This window comes from Phascolarctos cinereus, unplaced genomic scaffold (assembly GCF_003287225.1).
Source record: "Phascolarctos cinereus isolate Bilbo 61053 unplaced genomic scaffold, phaCin_HiC Scaffold_726;HRSCAF=1367, whole genome shotgun sequence".
Taxonomy (NCBI): domain Eukaryota; kingdom Metazoa; phylum Chordata; class Mammalia; order Diprotodontia; family Phascolarctidae; genus Phascolarctos; species Phascolarctos cinereus.
Genome location: NW_027556098.1, coordinates 4,595,526 through 4,613,753, shown reverse-complemented (window position 1 = coordinate 4,613,753; position 18,228 = coordinate 4,595,526). Strand labels below are relative to the sequence as shown.

The 18,228-nt window shown below is 38.7% G+C and overlaps 2 protein-coding genes across 11 annotated transcripts in view; one reads left to right on the top strand and one right to left on the bottom strand.

The window, feature by feature from the left end:
* PIR (pirin) overlaps nt 1-18,228 on the bottom strand; it is a 134,708-nt gene that overhangs the window by 105,555 nt on the left and 10,925 nt on the right. For 3 of the 7 annotated variants that reach the window (XM_021007437.2, XM_078146096.1, XM_021007431.2), the window contains exons 2-3: nt 9,219-9,363; nt 3,459-3,551 (exon numbers count right to left, since the gene is read on the bottom strand). In XM_021007437.2, coding sequence (XP_020863096.1) covers nt 3,459-3,551; nt 9,219-9,363 — 238 coding nt within the window. The other 4 variants (XM_021007433.2, XM_021007434.2, XM_021007435.2 and 1 more) reach the window with 4 other exon arrangements.
* The window catches only part of BMX (BMX non-receptor tyrosine kinase), a 77,028-nt gene continuing 70,877 nt past the window's right edge, over nt 12,078-18,228 (top strand). For 2 of the 4 annotated variants that reach the window (XM_021007427.2, XM_021007429.2), the window contains exon 1: nt 12,078-12,253. In XM_021007427.2, coding sequence (XP_020863086.1) covers nt 12,221-12,253 — 33 coding nt within the window. In that variant the 5' untranslated portion in view covers nt 12,078-12,220. The remainder of the gene's footprint in view (nt 12,254-18,228) is intronic. The other 2 variants (XM_021007426.2, XM_021007423.2) reach the window with 2 other exon arrangements.

Sequence of the window (18,228 nt, the reverse complement as noted above, 5' to 3'; positions counted from 1 at the left end):
TGTAAAGATTTTTCTTGGTTAAATGTTTACCTTTTAATCTTAGCTCTATTGGATTTGAATGTACAAGATCTTTTTAATTTTATCTAATTAAAATGACCTCTTTTATCTTCTGTCATCCTTCCTATCCCTTATTTGATCATGAACTTTTTTTATCCATAGATTTGAAAAGTAATTTCTTTCTTTTTCCTCAGATGCAGATGAGACTTTTTTTTTTGATATGGCCAATTGTTTTTCTTGACTATACATGTTTGTAACATTCCTTCTCAATGGGAGGAGAGAGAGGAAGAAGTGGGAGAGAGATAAGGAAGGTTTTATTGAAAAAATAAAAATTTCATAAAAATTAATTTAAAAATAAATTAATTAAAATTTAATTAAAAGTTCACACAGGTAGTGTTGGAGCAAGGATATGAATGCACAGTATCTGATACCAGAGATAATTCTCCTTCCCCTGTATTTTATTGCCTTCTCTACCAAATTAAGACTACTCCCTAAAACAATTGGTTTGAGTATTCTCTGAATAGCCTTACCATACTATGGCTAAATAAACCCTTTTTGTTAACTATTTATTTGACGGTCTATTCAAAGTGTCTCATTCTGTTCTGATCTGGAACCTGACAGGTCTGAGGTAGACCTGGCCTACAACATTTTGGCAGAAAGGTAAGATTGGATCACAGTAGCAACATGTTCACATTATGACTGAAATAGGGGACAGACAATGTACATTCAGGACATGAGGTGATTGGATGGCCAGATATGGTACCCTATGGTAGGGCCCCTTCTAATAGTACATTGAAAGCCACCAGTAACTCTGAGGTGATTAGTTCAATACATGCTAAAGGAGACCGACAAGGAGGATGAAGATAAATGCCAAGGGAGAATTCCCTGGTTATTTTTAAAGGTCCTTCACAAGTTAGATTACCAGTATGAGGGAAAAGCAAATATAAATTTTTTCAGCACATTCAGCATTTAGTTACAGAGCTTTTCATTTCATGCCATGCTGTCAGAGAAGCAACCAGCAGATAAGCAGAAGTGAAAAAGTGATACTGCTAGAGATGAGGTTTGACAGGCCATAGGAGAAAATGTGGTCTTTCATCCAGAGGTTATTCTGGGAAATGTGTTAAATCCTATTTAGAATAGGTCTTTAACGGAACAGAATGGGAGCAGATGTGAAGAGACAAATTTGGAACTATCACTAGTGATAAGAAAGATGTTCTTTCTTGTGTTCTGTTACTTCCCACTGAAGCATGATTTCCTCCACAGTGGGGTTGGGGGGTGGGGGTGGGCTTTTACCAAGAAGGAATTAGGGGGGTTGCAGGAGAAGCTTAAATAACAATCGAATGAGTCCCTTTGGATGGAGTGCTCCACCTGAATGGTGTCAGAGTTGGGCTATGGGCCTTTCTCTCCCAAGAATCAGATAGGTATAGAGAGATAAACTGGTGAAATTCCAAAGGGATATTCAAACAGCATAGACCACCTAGGTAATTACAATTCTCAGTGAAAAGAGGTGGGGACAGAGGGAGGCCAGATACCAGCCATCCTCCTAAGTGCATGGAGGATGATTACTTCTGGTCCCAAAGGGAGCTTTGGGTGAGGCTCCTGAAACAGGGAGCTGATAAAGAAGCACTTGACCATCAATCCATAGGAATGTTAGTAAATTTGCACTGTGGATTGGGCCAATAAGGGTATATTAGATCTACCCAAAATTAAAGCAAGTCACAAAGCCCCCAATCTGTCTGAAGTTCTGAGCCACCCAAGTCTCAGTATCTAAACTTGATTAAATCTGAGAAGGAATATTCCTTAGGGCAAGGCTGGAGGCTAGGGTCATCACAGTAGGCTTTAGCCCAAGTCACTCTACTTGAGTCACAGTTGTGGTGGCTAATAAGGGCAGGTGTACTGTGAGAAAAGACATTATGAACTCTTAGAAGACGGTACCTGTAAGAGCCCTTTCTGTGGGCAGAGACAAACATAAACTCTTGCAGTTGCCCAAGCCATTTGGCATAATTAATACCAAATAATATCAGTTCATAGGGTGGAGGTGAAAGATATTTTTTCTTTAGTGATGAAATTCAGAGTATTTCACTATACCAAATTCTCTTACAACAACCCTATATGGATAACAAAGAAGGTAGATGGTACCTGGAAGCTTACAGGGGACTAAAGGAAGCTAAAATCATTTTGGTCAATCCTCTCCTCTTTAATATGGTGGACTAGGTAGCCCAGGACCCAAGTGCCCTTCAGACTTGGCAGATGCATTGAATCATCATACCTTATTGACCAGAAATATTTCTATGTGGATATGAGGAGTGCTGTGTCTACTGCTGCACCTTTTCTGTGCTATAGCTTCCTCTCGTCAACTATCAGTATCTCATTTTATTCAAATTTCAACCTAAATTACCTAACCAGCCTGAGTCAGGTCTCATCTACAACATGGGCCAACTATACAACACACACCAAGAGAATGGCCTTGGGTTATTCTCTCAAGTGAGGAGTCAAAGTCAAGCTTCCGAAAGGCGTTTATGATCTTTCCCTCTTGGATTCCATATGTGAAATGCTAACAGACAATAGCAATACACCAATATCCTAACAAGGTCTTACTACTAGAGCTGTGTATGAACGCGCTTCTTGTCATCTGCAAGCAATACTGATTCATTTACATCCTCTGAGTGAGGAAGGAGAACCTTTGCAGTTATAAAGATTCTAAGAAGCAAAAGATACCCCAAATAAGAAGTCATAGAAACTACAGAGACTAGACATTTGAAAAGTATGGAGTATTTAAACATCTGTTGGCCCTGTCGTATCTACCAATCATTTTTTTCTCACTGTCTAACTTTATTTGGAAATTCTTTGTTGAGCAAAACTTCCAAATTCTGTATCTAGATTAAAAAATTCATCTGGGTGAGAGCAGTACATGTTCTACTTTGTCATTTCATCCTACTGTGCCTACTGACCACACATCCTTTCTGAGAAACACAAAGTTGTATTATATGTGATTTTTTTTTTACTTTAAAATATTCTTTGAAATATGATAAATATAAATGATCATTTAAGTGTTTCTGTGTAAAGTGATTTTAATCCCATTTTAATGTCTCACTTTATTCTTTCAGTTGATTGATTTTATTCTAGTAAGTTATTTTCATTGTTTTGTTTTGAAGAAAGCAGTTCATATTTTAAATTAAATATGCAAACATGAATGTTTCCAGTTATACAAATTCAAAGGTATGCCCAACATATGGCAAATATCTACATTGGAATATTATTTACTTCAAATTGAGTTAGTATTTCCAAATACCACAAATACTTGTCTGTAACCATCAAGTTGCTGGTTAATTTTTGGCCTATTTGTTCTTCATTACAAAAAAAAAAAAGGCATTTTTTTTTACATGGAAGTGATAATTATAGTTTTTATGAACATGCAAGTTTTGAAACATGCATGCCTGCTGTAAAACCATTGTACTCACTGTTTCGAAACCTCGGTGTGGGTGATCAGGAAATCCTGCTGGTTTAGCCACTTTAAATTCATCGAATAGCAAAAACGGATCCAGATTTTTTAACTAAAAAAATAAAAGTAAGTGGTTAGAGATACCTTCAGAAGGTTTCATTAATCCTGGCTGGCAGAGATCAAATACATAAATACAGTAAAATAGAAAGAGCCATTCATTACTGTCTTATAACTTCAGTTAGGCATATCACTGAAAAAGAGGAAAGACCTGTATGTTTGGTACCTCGCAATCATCAAGTTGTTGCAGCTCATAAGTCATCCTCATCTTATCAATGACTCAGTCTTACAAACTGCATTAACAAAATGCTTGGAAAGATGAGACAAGAAGAGTAGAGAAGGAATTATTGTCTCCTGCCTTTGTTAGGCTATTAAAAAGCTTAATTTGAGCAAAGATATCACACTCACCACTAATATCAGAAGTATATAGGGAGCAAGATATTTCAGTGGCTAGAGTGCTAGGCCTGGATTCAGGAAGGCCTGAGTTTAAGGCTGATCTCAGACTAGCTGTGTGATGTTGGGCGAGTCACTCTGCCTCAGTTTTCTCAACTGTAAAATGGGGATAATAATAGGACTTACCTCATAGGGTTGTTAGTTGTTGAGAACCAAATGAGATATTTGTAAAGCACTTACCAGATTCCCTGGCATACAGTAGGAACTACATGAATTATTATTATTATGTTTTTACTCTATTAGTATTATTATTATCATTACTAAGTGGAGCAGAAAAGGCTAGAAACATTTCCTGCCTCACTGCTCCCAAGATCAGAGCAAATGTGCTGTTTTGGAAAGAACTATTAGTCATGCATCCATTCCTCTCCTATTGACCACAAATTCAACACATCCTTTCTCTTGGCCATGAAGTCAATCATGTTTGTACATGCATGGACAGCAGGCTTACCCCACAAAAGGTAGTCATGTATAGCAAAACCAGAGTAGAGGCCAAGTCCATTCTGCAACTGCTGATGAACTGACTGGTTACTGCTCTGGATGGGCAAGGAAGGAAGAGAGGGATGACTGGATGAGGGGACTCCTTATCCCTACAGTCCTCCACATTTCCATGAGTTTTTAAAAAAATAAATGACTCGCTTTAATAAATAATAAATAACTCTTAATAAGTTTAAAAAATAACTCTTAATTATTATTAATAAATAATCAGAAGAACTCTGGGTTCTCAATAGACTGTAGTCATTTAACATTAAGGGACACTTAATTAAGGAAATTAAGGTGAAAAAAAATCTAAGTGGTAAACTTCAGAACTTAACATGCTCTAAGTCACTAGCATCTTCTTCACTCTCTAGTTCCTTTCTTTACAATGCTCTAAACTTTCCATCTTTTAAAACTTTTGAACCACCTCATTCTCTAACTGCCAAACACAAATACAGACAGATATGACCAAGTGCAGGCTTGCATGTAGAGATTGTTTCATTCTGTATACTTGTATGCCCAATGCCTAGAACAATGCCTGGTACATAGTAGGTATTTAATAAATGCTTGCAGATTGGCTGATTGATCTCTGGGGAAGGTAGGGCCCACAATCTGACCAACAGCTACTGTTCCTCAGGACACTGACATGCCATAATGAAGACAGCCTGGCAGTGCTAGACAGTCAAATAGAAAGTCAGCTCAAAAGACCATATCATACACTTTTATGTGTCCTCCCAATGTGTGCTCCACATGGACTTTGCACATAGTAGGTACTCAATAAACAGTCTTGCAATAATATATGTCTTTAGACCAAGAAAAGGAAGTAAACAGTTATAAACAAAGAACATTTGGGGCTTAAGTCTCTTTTCCCCCACCACCTGTGGCTCCCAGTGCCCCAAACTCTGAATATCTCATATTAATTTGACCCCAAGATAGATCACCAGAGGATGAAGGAAAATAAAGCAAGCAGAAATTGTAGAGTTTACTCATCTAATACAATCATTTTGGACATGAGAAGACAGGGAACTTCCATATCCAGAGAAAGAACTATGGAGTCTGAATACAGATGGAAGCATACTATTTGCTCTCCTTTTCCTTTGTTGTTTTGTTTTATTGCTTCATTCTCGTGGTTCCTCCCATTAGATCTAATTGTTCTTTACACCATGACTAATGGGAAAATATGCTTAAAATGAATGTATATGTGGAACCTATGCCAGACTGTGTGTTGTTTTGGAGGGAGGAAGGGAAGAAATGGGAGGGGGAGAAAATTTAAAACTCAAAATCTTATGGAAGCAAATGTTGAAAACTAAAAATAAATAAATTTTTAAAAAAGAAGAAAAGAAAAGAAAACAGGGAGCTGAAATGATTTGCCCAAGTGTGTGGTATATAACAGAGTTGCAATTCCAATCCAACACTACAAATGTAGTGTTTTTTCCTCAGTATCACACTACACCAGAAAGTGAAAACCAAAGAATCATACCCTGGATGCACATCCAAATGGGTATTATAGCTCTGTCTTCTTGCTGACAAAATATACCAGAAGGAAAAATATCCTATAAATGTTTCTACAAAGTCAATGTGCCCTAGTTAATTGTAGTCTGATAGGTGGTACAGAGGATATAGCATGCTGGGTCTGGAGTAAGGGAGACCTGAGTTCAAATATGGCCTCAGACTCTTACTAGCTATGTGACCCTGGGCAAGTAACTTACCCTTGTTTGCCTCAGTATTTTTGCCAAGAAAACCCCAAAGGGGATCACAACTGAACAACAACAACAACTTGGGGGGGGGATAAGGCAATCGGGGTTAAATGACTTGCCCAGGGTCACACGGCTACTCAGTGTCTCAGGCCAAATTTGAATTCAGGCCCTCCTCACTCCAGGGCTAGTGCTCTGTATCCACTGTGCTACCTAGCTGCCCTTATTTTTTTTTATTTTTAATTAACATTTTATTTTTTGAGCATTTATGTGACCCTGGGCAAGTCATTTAACCTGTTGGCCTCAGTTTCCTCACCTATAAAATGGCATCTACCTCCCAAGGTTGTTTTGAGACTCAAATGAGACAATAATTGCAAAGTGCTTAGCGTAGCGCCTGGCACATAACAGTATATGAATGTAAGCTATTATTATCATAAGATAGTACAGTGGCCATGGCTGAGTGCAGAAACTAAGCAGTATGAGGCAGTTTCTCCCTAATTGTCCCACTGTCCCATTCACTACCACAGATATCTGGAACCTTTTCATCCCCCCACAAGTCTCCAAAGGCACCACCTGCTCCCATTCTTTAGCTAAAGACCTTATCTCATACTTCACTGGAAAAAACTGGAGGCCATTCCTGAGCACTTCCTCTTCTTCCTCACTCCTCACCTAACAACATTCAAATATTTCTCCAATCACTACAAACATGCCCTTACCTCCTCCATCCTTACAAATCCCTTACTTGATTCAATTAACCCCAGCTAGCTATTGTCCTTTATCTCTCTATAACCTATGTCCTATGTTATGAAGTAGTTTTTTAGTCGCGTCTGACTCTTCATGACCCCATTTTAGGGTTTTCTTGGCAAAGATATTGGAGTGGTTTGTCATTTCCTCCATCTCATTTTACAGATGAGGAAACTGAGGCAAACAGGGTGAAGTGACTTGCCCAGGGTCACACAGCTAGTAATTGTCTGAGGCTGGATTTGAACTCAGGTCTTCCTAACTCTAGGTCCAGCTCTCTATTCACCTAGCTGCCTCCTGTGTCCCATATCTTATGTCCTTTACGTTTCTATAGTTCCCTTCTCGACTGAACTTCTCTGGCTTTTGACTTCATCATTGAATTGACTTTGCTCTCTCCCCAGTTACCAATGATCTCTTAATTGCCAAATCTACTGGTATTTTCTCAATTTCCACACTTCTTGACCTCTCTGCAGTCTTTGATACTTTTGATTCCCCTCTCCTTCTGTATACTCACTCTCTCCTCTCTAAATTTCTAGAACACTGCTCTTTTCTGATTCTCTTACTTCTCAGTCTTCTTTGCTAGTTCTTCATCCAGGTTATATCCGCTAACCATGAGTGTCTCCCAAGGCCAAGGCTTTCTTCTCTCTTCTTTCTATACTATCTTAGTTGAGGATCTCATTTGCTCCCATGGGCTCAACTCTCATCTCCATGCAGATGATTCCCAGACCTCTGAATGAAACCTCAGTCTCTCACCTTAACTCCAGTCTCATATCACCTTTTAGACATTTCAAGTTAACTGTCCTGGAGGCAATCTCAAACTCAAAAATGTCCAAGGTGGAATTCATTATTTTTCCTTCAAATATTCCTCCCTTCCCAATTTTCCCATTACTACCATCCTTCCAATAATTCAGTCTCAAAACCTCAGTGACATCCTTCACCCTTCTTCATCCGAACTCCCCACATATTCAATTTGCTGTCAAATCTTGTTTCTACTTTCTCAAGATCTTTCATAAACATTCCCTCCTTTCCTCCAGTTCCAAAGCCATCATTCTAGATCACCTCTCATCTGGACTATTTATGATTTGCATAAAGAGAAAGTAAAAGATACCCTATTTAAAATAACTCCGAACAGTATATGATACCTGACAATACACCTGCCAAAACAAACTCAGGAACTATATAAGCAAAATTATAAAAAAAAACTTTTTATACAAATAAAATCAAATTTAAATAATTGGAGAAATAATTGTTTATGAGTAGGCAGAGCCAATATAATGAAAATGACCACTTAACCTAAACTAATTTATATACTCAATACCATCCCAATTAAACTACCTAAAAGTTATTTTATTGAATTAGGAAAAATTATAACAAAATTCATTTGGAAGAACAAAAAGTGAAGAATATCAAAGGAACTAACAAAAAAAATGTCAAGTAAGGAGGTTTAGCAGCACCAGATCTTATAAGGCAGGAAATATCAAAACTATCTGGTATAGCCTAATATATGAAATAGCTGCTAATTATTCTCCCTGCCTCAAGTCTCCAATGCATACTCCATACTCATAATCATCATAATCTATACTCCACTCAGCTGCTAAAGTGATTTTCCTAAAGCACAGATCTGACTATGTCACCACTACTCAATAAATTCCAATGGCCCCATTACCTCCAGGATCTATCAGTCCTCTGCTTGGCATTTAAAGCCCTCCACAACCTGGCCTATTCTTACCTTTAGGATCTTCTTAGACTTTATTCTCCCACAAATATTCTACAACCTTCTACAATCCAACTAACCCTGCTCTGGCATTTTCCCTGGCTGTCCTCTATGCCTGGAAGGCTATCTCTCTTCATCTCTGCCTCCTGGCTTCCTTCAAGTGCCAGTTACAGGAAGCTTTCTTAATTCTAGTGCCTTCCATCTGTGATTAGCTCCCATTTATCCCGTATATAGCATGTTTGTACATAGTTGTTTGAATATTATCTCCCTCATTAGACTTGTGAGTTCCTTGACCCCGGGGACTGTCTTTTGCTTTTCTTTGAATCCCAAGTGCTTAGTACAGTGTAGTAGGTGTGCTTAATAAATGTTTAGTGAGTGTTTTACAGATGTATTTCTTAGTATAGACTTTCCTCTCCTTTTTCTATTGAGATATGGTCCTTCTCCCCACCAAGTTCCAACCTTCATTCCCAAATGTTATTGTAAATGTCTTCCAAATGTGTCACAGTGGCCCACTCCATGCTTGCCTCTGCCCTCAATCACCCAGGGCACAGGGACACAGAAAGTATCCTCAACCTTCCCTTCATTTTCACATCAATCCTTCTCCAAGAGCCCAGGAATAAGGAGCAATAAGCATCACCCAGTATACCTCAGGCCGGCCAATGCTTCTCCGAACTCGAGCACCCACACCTTCCGCCTGCTCCTGGCTGAGAACTGTGAGCATGACTTTCTTGGGATTTCCCATTGTGAAATCTGAAGAGTAAATTCTTACTTCAGGCCCTTTTTTTTTCTTTCTGGGTGGAGGGGAGGGAAAAAGAAAGAAAAGGGGAAACAAAGTCACCAAGGCACATGTATTCACTGTTAAAACAATCAAAAATGTCACAACCAAAGAAAGCTAGAGATGAGAAGGAACTTAGTCCCATCCAATTCATTTCCTTCCTAGAGGTGAAGAAAACCTAAACCCAAGCGGAACAAGTGAATATAAATAGTATTCAGTTAAGTGAGGAAATCTAAGAAAACTTGAACTTGCCTTTTCCTGGGAAGCTAGAAGACAAACAGACCACACACCTAGATTATCTCTGAGCTACATTCCAATTCAAAATTCTGTAAGTTGCAGGTTACTACAAAGTGTTTCCAAGGCAAATCCTCACTCCCCCCTGCTCCACAAACCTGTGCAGATACACTACTCTTTACTGAGGTTTCTCAAATGAACTGGGGAAAGGATGACATGGGCCTTAGCAGCTTCAGCCAGGCAAGGCCTGTCAGTCAGGAAGTTCGGTGATGGTCCCCTCCCCCCACCCCATCCTCAACCCTCGCTAGCCTAGGCAGTGACTCTGTACTTACGCTGGCCCACTGAAACGGATGACCTGGAGGGGGTCACTGAATAAATGTGCCTGGAGGCTCGGTGTCAGAGGGCACTGCAGAGTTTCCCCCCCTCCCCCCACCGCACACCTAAGAAAATCTTACTGCCAGAGCACTGGAGCTGCTCTCGGGGCTATATAGCAACGGACCCTGATTTACTAGCTCACTGTGACTCAGCAGTTAGGTTGTTCTAGGATGCGCGTGCCAGAGGCATCTCAAACAATAAGGGGCGGGGTCCTTCAATTAAGAAAAAGAAAACGAAAAGCTGGCATCTTTCAAGGGTCCCCTTGGTTTCGCCCAAGGGCTCATGCGCAGGGAGACTGCGTGTTTCTATGCTCTGCACTTTATTCCTGTTATTCCTCTTCTTTCTACCTCTATTTTCGACTTAAGGGGCCCACAAAGGCTCGGAGCTGTTACTCCACCCCCTGTGCCAGCTGGAGCCCCTACAGGCTCCAAGTCGCGACGCCATGCCCTGCGCTACCTTTCCCGTCTCCAGAGCCTCTCCGGGTCCCCAGAAAGGGAGAGAATCCAGGCACGCCTTTGGCGACCTTCAGCTGTCCCAGCAGCTTGTCGGCTGGGCAGCGGCCAGATGTGGGCGGAGGCTCCGGGCTCTCCCAAGGCCACCACTGAGCCTCTGCCAGAGCAATGACGGGAACTGGGCACGGAAAGCCACTGATTGTCTGTGTCTCCCAGAAGGTGCTCCAGGAGTCACATAGAGGGGAATTACGGCTATGGGTTCCTCACTTGTAAAAAAAGTGGACTGGGCTAGATGCTCTCTGGGCACCCACTTTTCTGGTTTGCTGTGAGAATCAAAATATTTGTGAAGTGCTTAGCATACTTCTTGGCATAACAAGCGCTGTTGGTGATGGGCTAGAGGTACAGAATTAGGCACACATTTTCACATAAGTGAAGAAGTTGATTTGTTTTGATTAAAACAAATTGTTAAAAGGAGGTCTGTTAGACAGTGGATGGATATTGGTAAGTAATGATATTGCTGCAAAAAAAAGGAGAAAAGAAATGAACATCAATGAAACATTTTAAAAACACAAAGAAGAGAATAGAAGGAAGTTCAGAAGGGGACACAGACAATCAGGACAGTTTTGTTGCTATAGAATTAAATTATATATGTATATATATATGTATATGCATGAATACATATGTATATGTAAGAGAAATTTGCAGCTTTCAGTCCTCCTTTCTGTTCTTATTCATCAAAATACTGATGTTTGTTGCATTTACAATAAAAAATAAAACTTAACAGAGCAGAAGAATTATTGGCCTTGGAGAAGAGTTGAGAAAACAGATCTACTTCCCGTCTTTGTAGAGGTGAGGGACTATGGGTGTGGAGTACCGAATATACTGTCAGGATTAATGTGTTAGTTTTGCTGAATTGCTTTTAAAAATACCTTTCTTTTTTTATTCTTTGTGACAAAAGATGGTTTGCTAGGTAATGTGGAAGAAGCAGTATATTTTGAAATAAAGGTGTTACAAAAATAAGTGGTATTAATAAAACATATTTTTTAAAGATAACTATAACATAGTACAATACAATATGCAGCTATTGTGGTGCCATGGTTAGAGTGCCAGTCCTAGCATCAGAGAGACCTCAGTTCAAATCCACCCTCAGACGCTTACTAACTGTGTGACCCTGAGCAAGTCACTTAAACCTATTTGCCACAGTTTTTTCAGCTGTAAAATGAGCTGGAGAAGGACATGGCAAACCTCTTCAGTATCTTTGCCACGAAAACCACAAATGGGTTTATGAAATGTCGAACATGACTGAAAAAATGCCTACTTGTCTGTCTACTCTACTTTATCTGACCAAGTCTTGAGTTAACACTTATTACTTATTCTCTGACCTCTTTGGTCTTACCTAACTGTTTCCTGACTTATATGGGAGCAGTCAATGTCAGAAAGGGAGCTTTTGCTTAGATATTTTATTGTTCTTTTCATAGAAGTGCTGCATAAACAAAGGCAGGGCTGTTGAACTTTATTCACAGGCTTTCTACTCCCTCCCCAAACAGTCCTGTTACCTCTCTAAATTGGAATCTTTATAAAATGTGCTTTTACCTCTATTTTCGTTGAGTTCAATCAAATCAGCAAGCATTGGCCAAGTGTTGAGTGTGGTTTCCTGAGGATTGTGTAAAGTCCTGCAGAACAATATTCTCTGGGGGCGACTGAGTCATTTCAGGCCTCCCAGTCAAAGAAATATAAGGAAGCCAGCTGGGGCACGACAAAAGTGATCACTGCTTGTTTTCTTTCAACAATGACCAGATTATTCTGATTGGAATGGATCCTAATAAAATGGAGCAGTCAGAAATGGTATGTAGCAGAGTCTGGTGGCAATGAACTCTCCTTTACACAGGAACTTAGTAGGGTTCAAATCAATCTAACTCAAGAGAGAGGTCAGCTGATGTTTGTACTGGCCTGAAGAAAGAGTCTAGCAACAGCTACGTTTGGAATTTGCATTCTCTTTTCTGTTTTGCTCTACTAGTTGGTTTTGTTTGTTTGTTTGTTTTTCTTCCTCCAACATATACCTCCTAAGAGCTTCTGAAGGAGAGATGTTTTCATTAACTGTCTCCTTACTTTCCTGGTGTTTTTCTTAGATTGTTAACTTCTACAAATTGGTGGGTGTTGGTTTTTTTTAATGCTGACTTTCTGTACGTGTATGGTTTGTTATTTGATTTGTTTGGGGATGGGTTTTTTGTTTTGTTTTGTTTTGTTTTATTTTTTACATTTGTGTGGTTTTGGTGGGGAGAGGAAAAGAAAAGAAGATATTGGTTATGAGAGAGAACCAGTTGCATGGCACCGTACAGAGGAAAGAGCATTGACTCAGAAATCAGAAACACTGGTTCTGAATCATTCCTTGGAATTCCTTTCCCTGCCAGGCTTTTGTTTAAAATGCAGATATTCCTGGGAAGTGCAAGGAATTAAAGCAGGGGTTCTTCATATTTTTGTGCGTGTCATGGGCTCCTTTGACAGACTGGTGAAGCCTATGAACCCCTTCTCAGAATATTTTTTAGTAGCATAAAATAAAACAAATAGGACTAAAAAAGATATTGATTACATTGAAATCAGTTAGCAATATATATATATATATATATATGTGTGTGTGTGTGTGTACATATGTGTGTATGTACATATATATATATATTTATATATATATATTTATATATATATATATATATATTTTATATATATATATTTATATATATATATATTTATATATATATATTTATAATATATATATATATATATTTATATATATATATATTTATATATATATATATATTTATATATATATATATATATATATATATATATATTTATATATTTATTTATTTATATATATATTTATATATATTTTAAAACAGACCCCAGGTGAAGAACCTTTGAAATTAAAGGCATTCATCCTGAGATGTTAAGTGGATCACCATCTTCTGCTTTTTTCCTTGACAAAGAAAACCCGAAGTAAGACCCCTTGATGTTTAGGGAGGAAGAAAAGGGAGCAGGAGAGGACAGGGCTTTGAAAAGAAGGAAAAGTCTTAAAAAGGGGAAGTAAAGGTGCAGAACAGGAACTTCAAGTACATCCTAATTTTGCCCAGGCCCACTCTGATTATTATAATAGGAAAGGAACTGAGCTTGCCTTTTATATAAGAAAACAGATCTCCAAAGTAGTTGGCTCTCTAATAATAATAGCTAGCATTTATTTAGTTCTTTAAGGTTTGCAAAGCCTGATTTTATCATCATAACAACTCTGTGAGGGTCATTTCCATTTTACAGCTGAGGAAACTGAGGCAAACAGAAGTTACGTGACCTGTCCAGGGTCACACAGCTGTTACAGATCTGAGGTTGAATTTGAACTCAGGGCTTCCTGACTCCAAGTCTAGCCCTCTTACCCATTGTACCATCTAGCTGCCTCAGTAAGTGGATGAGCAGAGAGTTAACTGGGGACCAGCCATTTCAAAGTAACAAAAGGCTGGGCTAAAAAGTTAAGATTACTGTCAATATCGTATTTTCCTACTTCCTTCCAGTGCCTCTGTGATCTCATCTATGTGGGTACTTCCAACATCAGAGTCCATCCACATCCGTTCCTCCTGTCCCATTCTTACCCTTGGTCTCCTATGGATTCTGCATAATATATTCTGCTACCAAGCTGTAAGACTTGCTGTATCTAATGTTTCCTGGGTACCAGTTCAGTACTAGGGCTGCCCATCTATTGTCCTTTCTCACTGGTACATTGCTTTTCTTATTTTATGTTTCACAAGTGATGATCTTTGGACCATTTCTTGTGGACAAGTTATTAAAGGAAATTGGTCTTTGACTACTTGTAGCCCCCTGAACCCTTCCCCCAACAGTCTGCATTCTCCTCTGTGTCACATGCACTGATGGGGAGAGGGGTGGGGGAAAGGAAGTACCACATGATTTCCTCAATGCTGCCCAGTCATCCTTCTCCCATTTATTCAATTCTGGCACCAATTTGTTGTCCATCTGCAGCACACTGCATACACACCTATATATCTTCATCTTTAGTAAAATGTAGACATTATGTCATTATCATGCTAAGGACAATTGTCGATTTTCTCTCTAATACCTGATTACATTCAATAATAGGATGCAGTTAGGGAGGAAAAATATTAAGAATGTTTGTGACAGCTTCTTGGTAAAAATAATGGTGTTTATTTATAGAGTACTTTAAGGGTTGCAAAGCACTTTACAATTATTTTCTTTTTTGAACAACAACCCTGAGAGGTTGGTGCTATTTTTTAATCCCTATTTACAAAAGAGGAATCTGAAGCACAGAAGTTAAGTGACTTGCCCAGGGTCACTCAGCTAGTAAGTATCTGAGGTTAGATTTGAACTCAAATCTTCTTTCTTGACAATGTATTGTCTGAAATGTATGTTCTGTACAATTTAGGAGAAAAGAGCTCGGAATTTGAGACAATCAAGGCTTTGCCCCAGGGTGTTGAATTTAAAGGACCCTGACAGTACTTTCACCCTTAGAAGCTAGAAAAACTGAAGTTAGCACCTAGTTAGTAAGAATAATTAGTTAAAAATAGGAAACTACCACATGGTCTGCTTCCTCCCCTGAATCCCAGGCACTGTCCACCCTGGCTCAGACCCTCCCTGCTTTCCCCATCCTGCTTCCAATGGGATCCCACAGTATCCTCGTTTTCCTCAGTTATAAATTGAGGTGGTTTGAATAATGATACCATCCCATTCAAAATCCTGTTTTTGAATTGATTTTTTCAGTTAATTTTGTTTTGGGTGGCACAGTTACTTCAAATTTGCCCTCAGACACTTTAGTTAGTTCTGTGACCATGGGGCAAGTCATTTCACCTCTGTTTGCCTCAGTCTCCTCAACTGTAAAATGGGAATAATAATAGCACCTACCTCCCAGGGTTCTTAGCGAGGATCAAATGAGATAATAATTGTGAAGTGCTTAGCACAGTATGTAGCACACAGTAAACACTATATAAATACTCATTTTCTTCTCTTTCCTTCCCCTTGTTTTCTTTGTATTTTCTATTTCATTTTTGTTCAATCTTTTAGTAGTAAGGTAGTAACAAGAAATGACCCTTATCAAAATTCTGAAGGAGGTAGATGTTGTGCCCTCGACTTCCTATTTCAGTGTTCTTTGCCCTACTTGTAGCATCTCCTGCCTTTCCTGATTACAGTAATGACCAGTGCCCACATGGCCCTTTTGTTCTTTTTACCTTTTTTCTGTCAAAGCCCATTGTCAGCTAGCAGCCTCATTTTAAATGTATAAATGACAGTTAAGAGTTTAAAGAGTTCCTCCTCTTAGGGATGTATGGATTTTAATAGTTGAACAATCACAGAATTTTCAGCCAAGGGTGCGGGAGAGCTGCTAGGAGGAATCCTTTTTGGTCTTAAGATTATTCTGCAACAGGCTATCCCTAGATATGAACTACCTATAACTTTGTTTTTTCTTACTTTCTTGGATATACTCTGCTTGAAGAGTAGAATTGTTATTTGCTTTTTTTTTTGTGATGCGATTGGGGTTAAGTGACTTGCCCAGAGTCTCATAGCTAGTGAGTGTTATATGTCTGAGGCTGAATTTGAACTCAGGTCTTCCTGACTCCAGGGCCGGTGCTCTGTCCATTGCACCACCTAGCTGCCCCTTGCTATTTGTTTTTAGAGTCAATCCTGGAGTCATGTGTGATACTATCTTTAGGAATCCAGATGTAGATGAAAAGATCTTTGGGGGCTAATTCTGGTAGAAAGGGAAGGAGAAGGGGAATAAGCATTTATAAAGCACCTATTATGTGCTGGGTACAGTGAAAAGCACTTTTACAATTATTATCTCATTTGATCCTCACAACAACCCTGAGAGGTAAGTGCTATTATTATTCCATTTCACAGATAAGGAAACTGAGGCAGACAGAGGCTAAATGACTTATTCAGGGTGACAGCCCACTAGTAAGTATCTGAGGGTGGATTTGAATTCAGGTCTTCTTGACTTCAGGCCCAGACATCTATCCACTGAGCTGGGAAAACCCCCCTTGGGCAGTCTATGATAAATCCAACATGTATTAAGTGCATTTTAGATGGGTTGCATTACAGAAAGGCTTTAGTGTATTTAACTGATAGAATATATCCTCTTCAGGTATTCCACTGACTCTGTTAGATTGTCCCATCCTGCAGAGTTGGATTTACTTATGTATTGACATGTTCCCCAATTCAGCCATCAGCAAGATATCTTTGTATTATATGTCATGTGACTATAGTTCTCCAACCCTTCAGAGAAAATAGAATTCAGCTATGTAGCATGCTCACTCCCTCTATTTGCCTCCCAAGCTCTTGAGTGTCTTGTGTTTCCTAGCCCTGGATATTTGGTAGGCAAATTTGATATGTCTGTCATACAGAGGCAGTGATGTGGAGGGCCAACTAATTTTCGTATTGCCATTTTGGAAGGCAATTCATAGGTCATCGATCTGAGTTTCTGATCTAATTGTAGTTTGAGATAGAAAATCCTCCAGGCTGGATTTCAGGAGATTAGAAGGGAGATTATTTGTCAGTCATTCAGCAAGCATTTATGGAGCAAATATCATGTGAGGAATGTGTCTCTCTATGTCTATGGTTTGAGGGTAGTAGGAAGAGGGATCTTGGAAACCACTATCTTATCAACTGGTCCATGTTGCCATCACTTCTGATAGAAACTTAGAATCCACTAAAATGTGCAAACCCTTCAATCCAGAGATTCCGTTGCTAGAGATACACCTCAAGGGGTCCATGATAAGAAGAAAGTACCCATAAACACTAAAGTAATTCTTAAAACAATATTGCCCTTGCTGGTTCTGCTTATTCCGTTCTTCATTATTTCACGAAAGTCTATCCATGTTTTTCTAAAACATGTAGTATTCTATCATAATCATATACTATAACTTTTTCAACCATTCCCTAATTGATGAATATCACCATAATTTCCAGTTCTTTGCCAACACAAAGAGAGCTGCTATAAATATTTTAGAACATATAGGTTTTTTTCCTTTTTCTTTAATCATCTTTGGAAATAGACCTAGTAGTGGCATTACTGGTTCAAAGGGTATAGACAGCTCAATAACTCTTTGGTCATAATTCTAGATTGCTCTTCAAAATGGTTAGATCAGTTCACATTTCCACCAACAAGAGAACATTGTATAACATAACAGTAATATTGTTTTAAGAGCAACTAAGTCATTTTGACTATTATGAATACCCAAATTAACTACAAAGGATATATGAAGGAAGACACTATTTCTGAGAAAGAACTGATAAATAGAAGTATGTATAGAATTGTTTTATGTGTGTGTGTGTGTGTGTGTGTGTGTGTGTGTGTGTTTAGGGGGAGTTACATGTGTGGGTGTGGGTATGTATTTCTGTCTAAAGGTAGCCATCTCTAGGGTAGGGGGAGATAGAGGGAAGAAAAAAAAGGGAGGAAGAAATTTTCATAACTTTATTATATATTTAAAAGGAATAGCAAGTAGTACATAATAGATTTACAATTTCATGTGCAATCTTTTTTTTTAAATTCTACTATGTTGTGGAAATGCTTATTTTATTTCATAATTTAAAAATAAAATTAAAAACACTAAAGTATGTATAGCAATTTTATATTTTGTAGTAGCAATTTTATTTTATACTAGCAAAGAAAAAACTAGATGCTCATCACTTGGGGAATGGCTAAACAAATAGTGGTACATGAATGCTGCTATAAGAAATGGCAGACATGATGGATAGTGGGAAGCATGGAAAGACTTACATGAACTGATGCAAAGTATCAGTCAGAGTCAAGA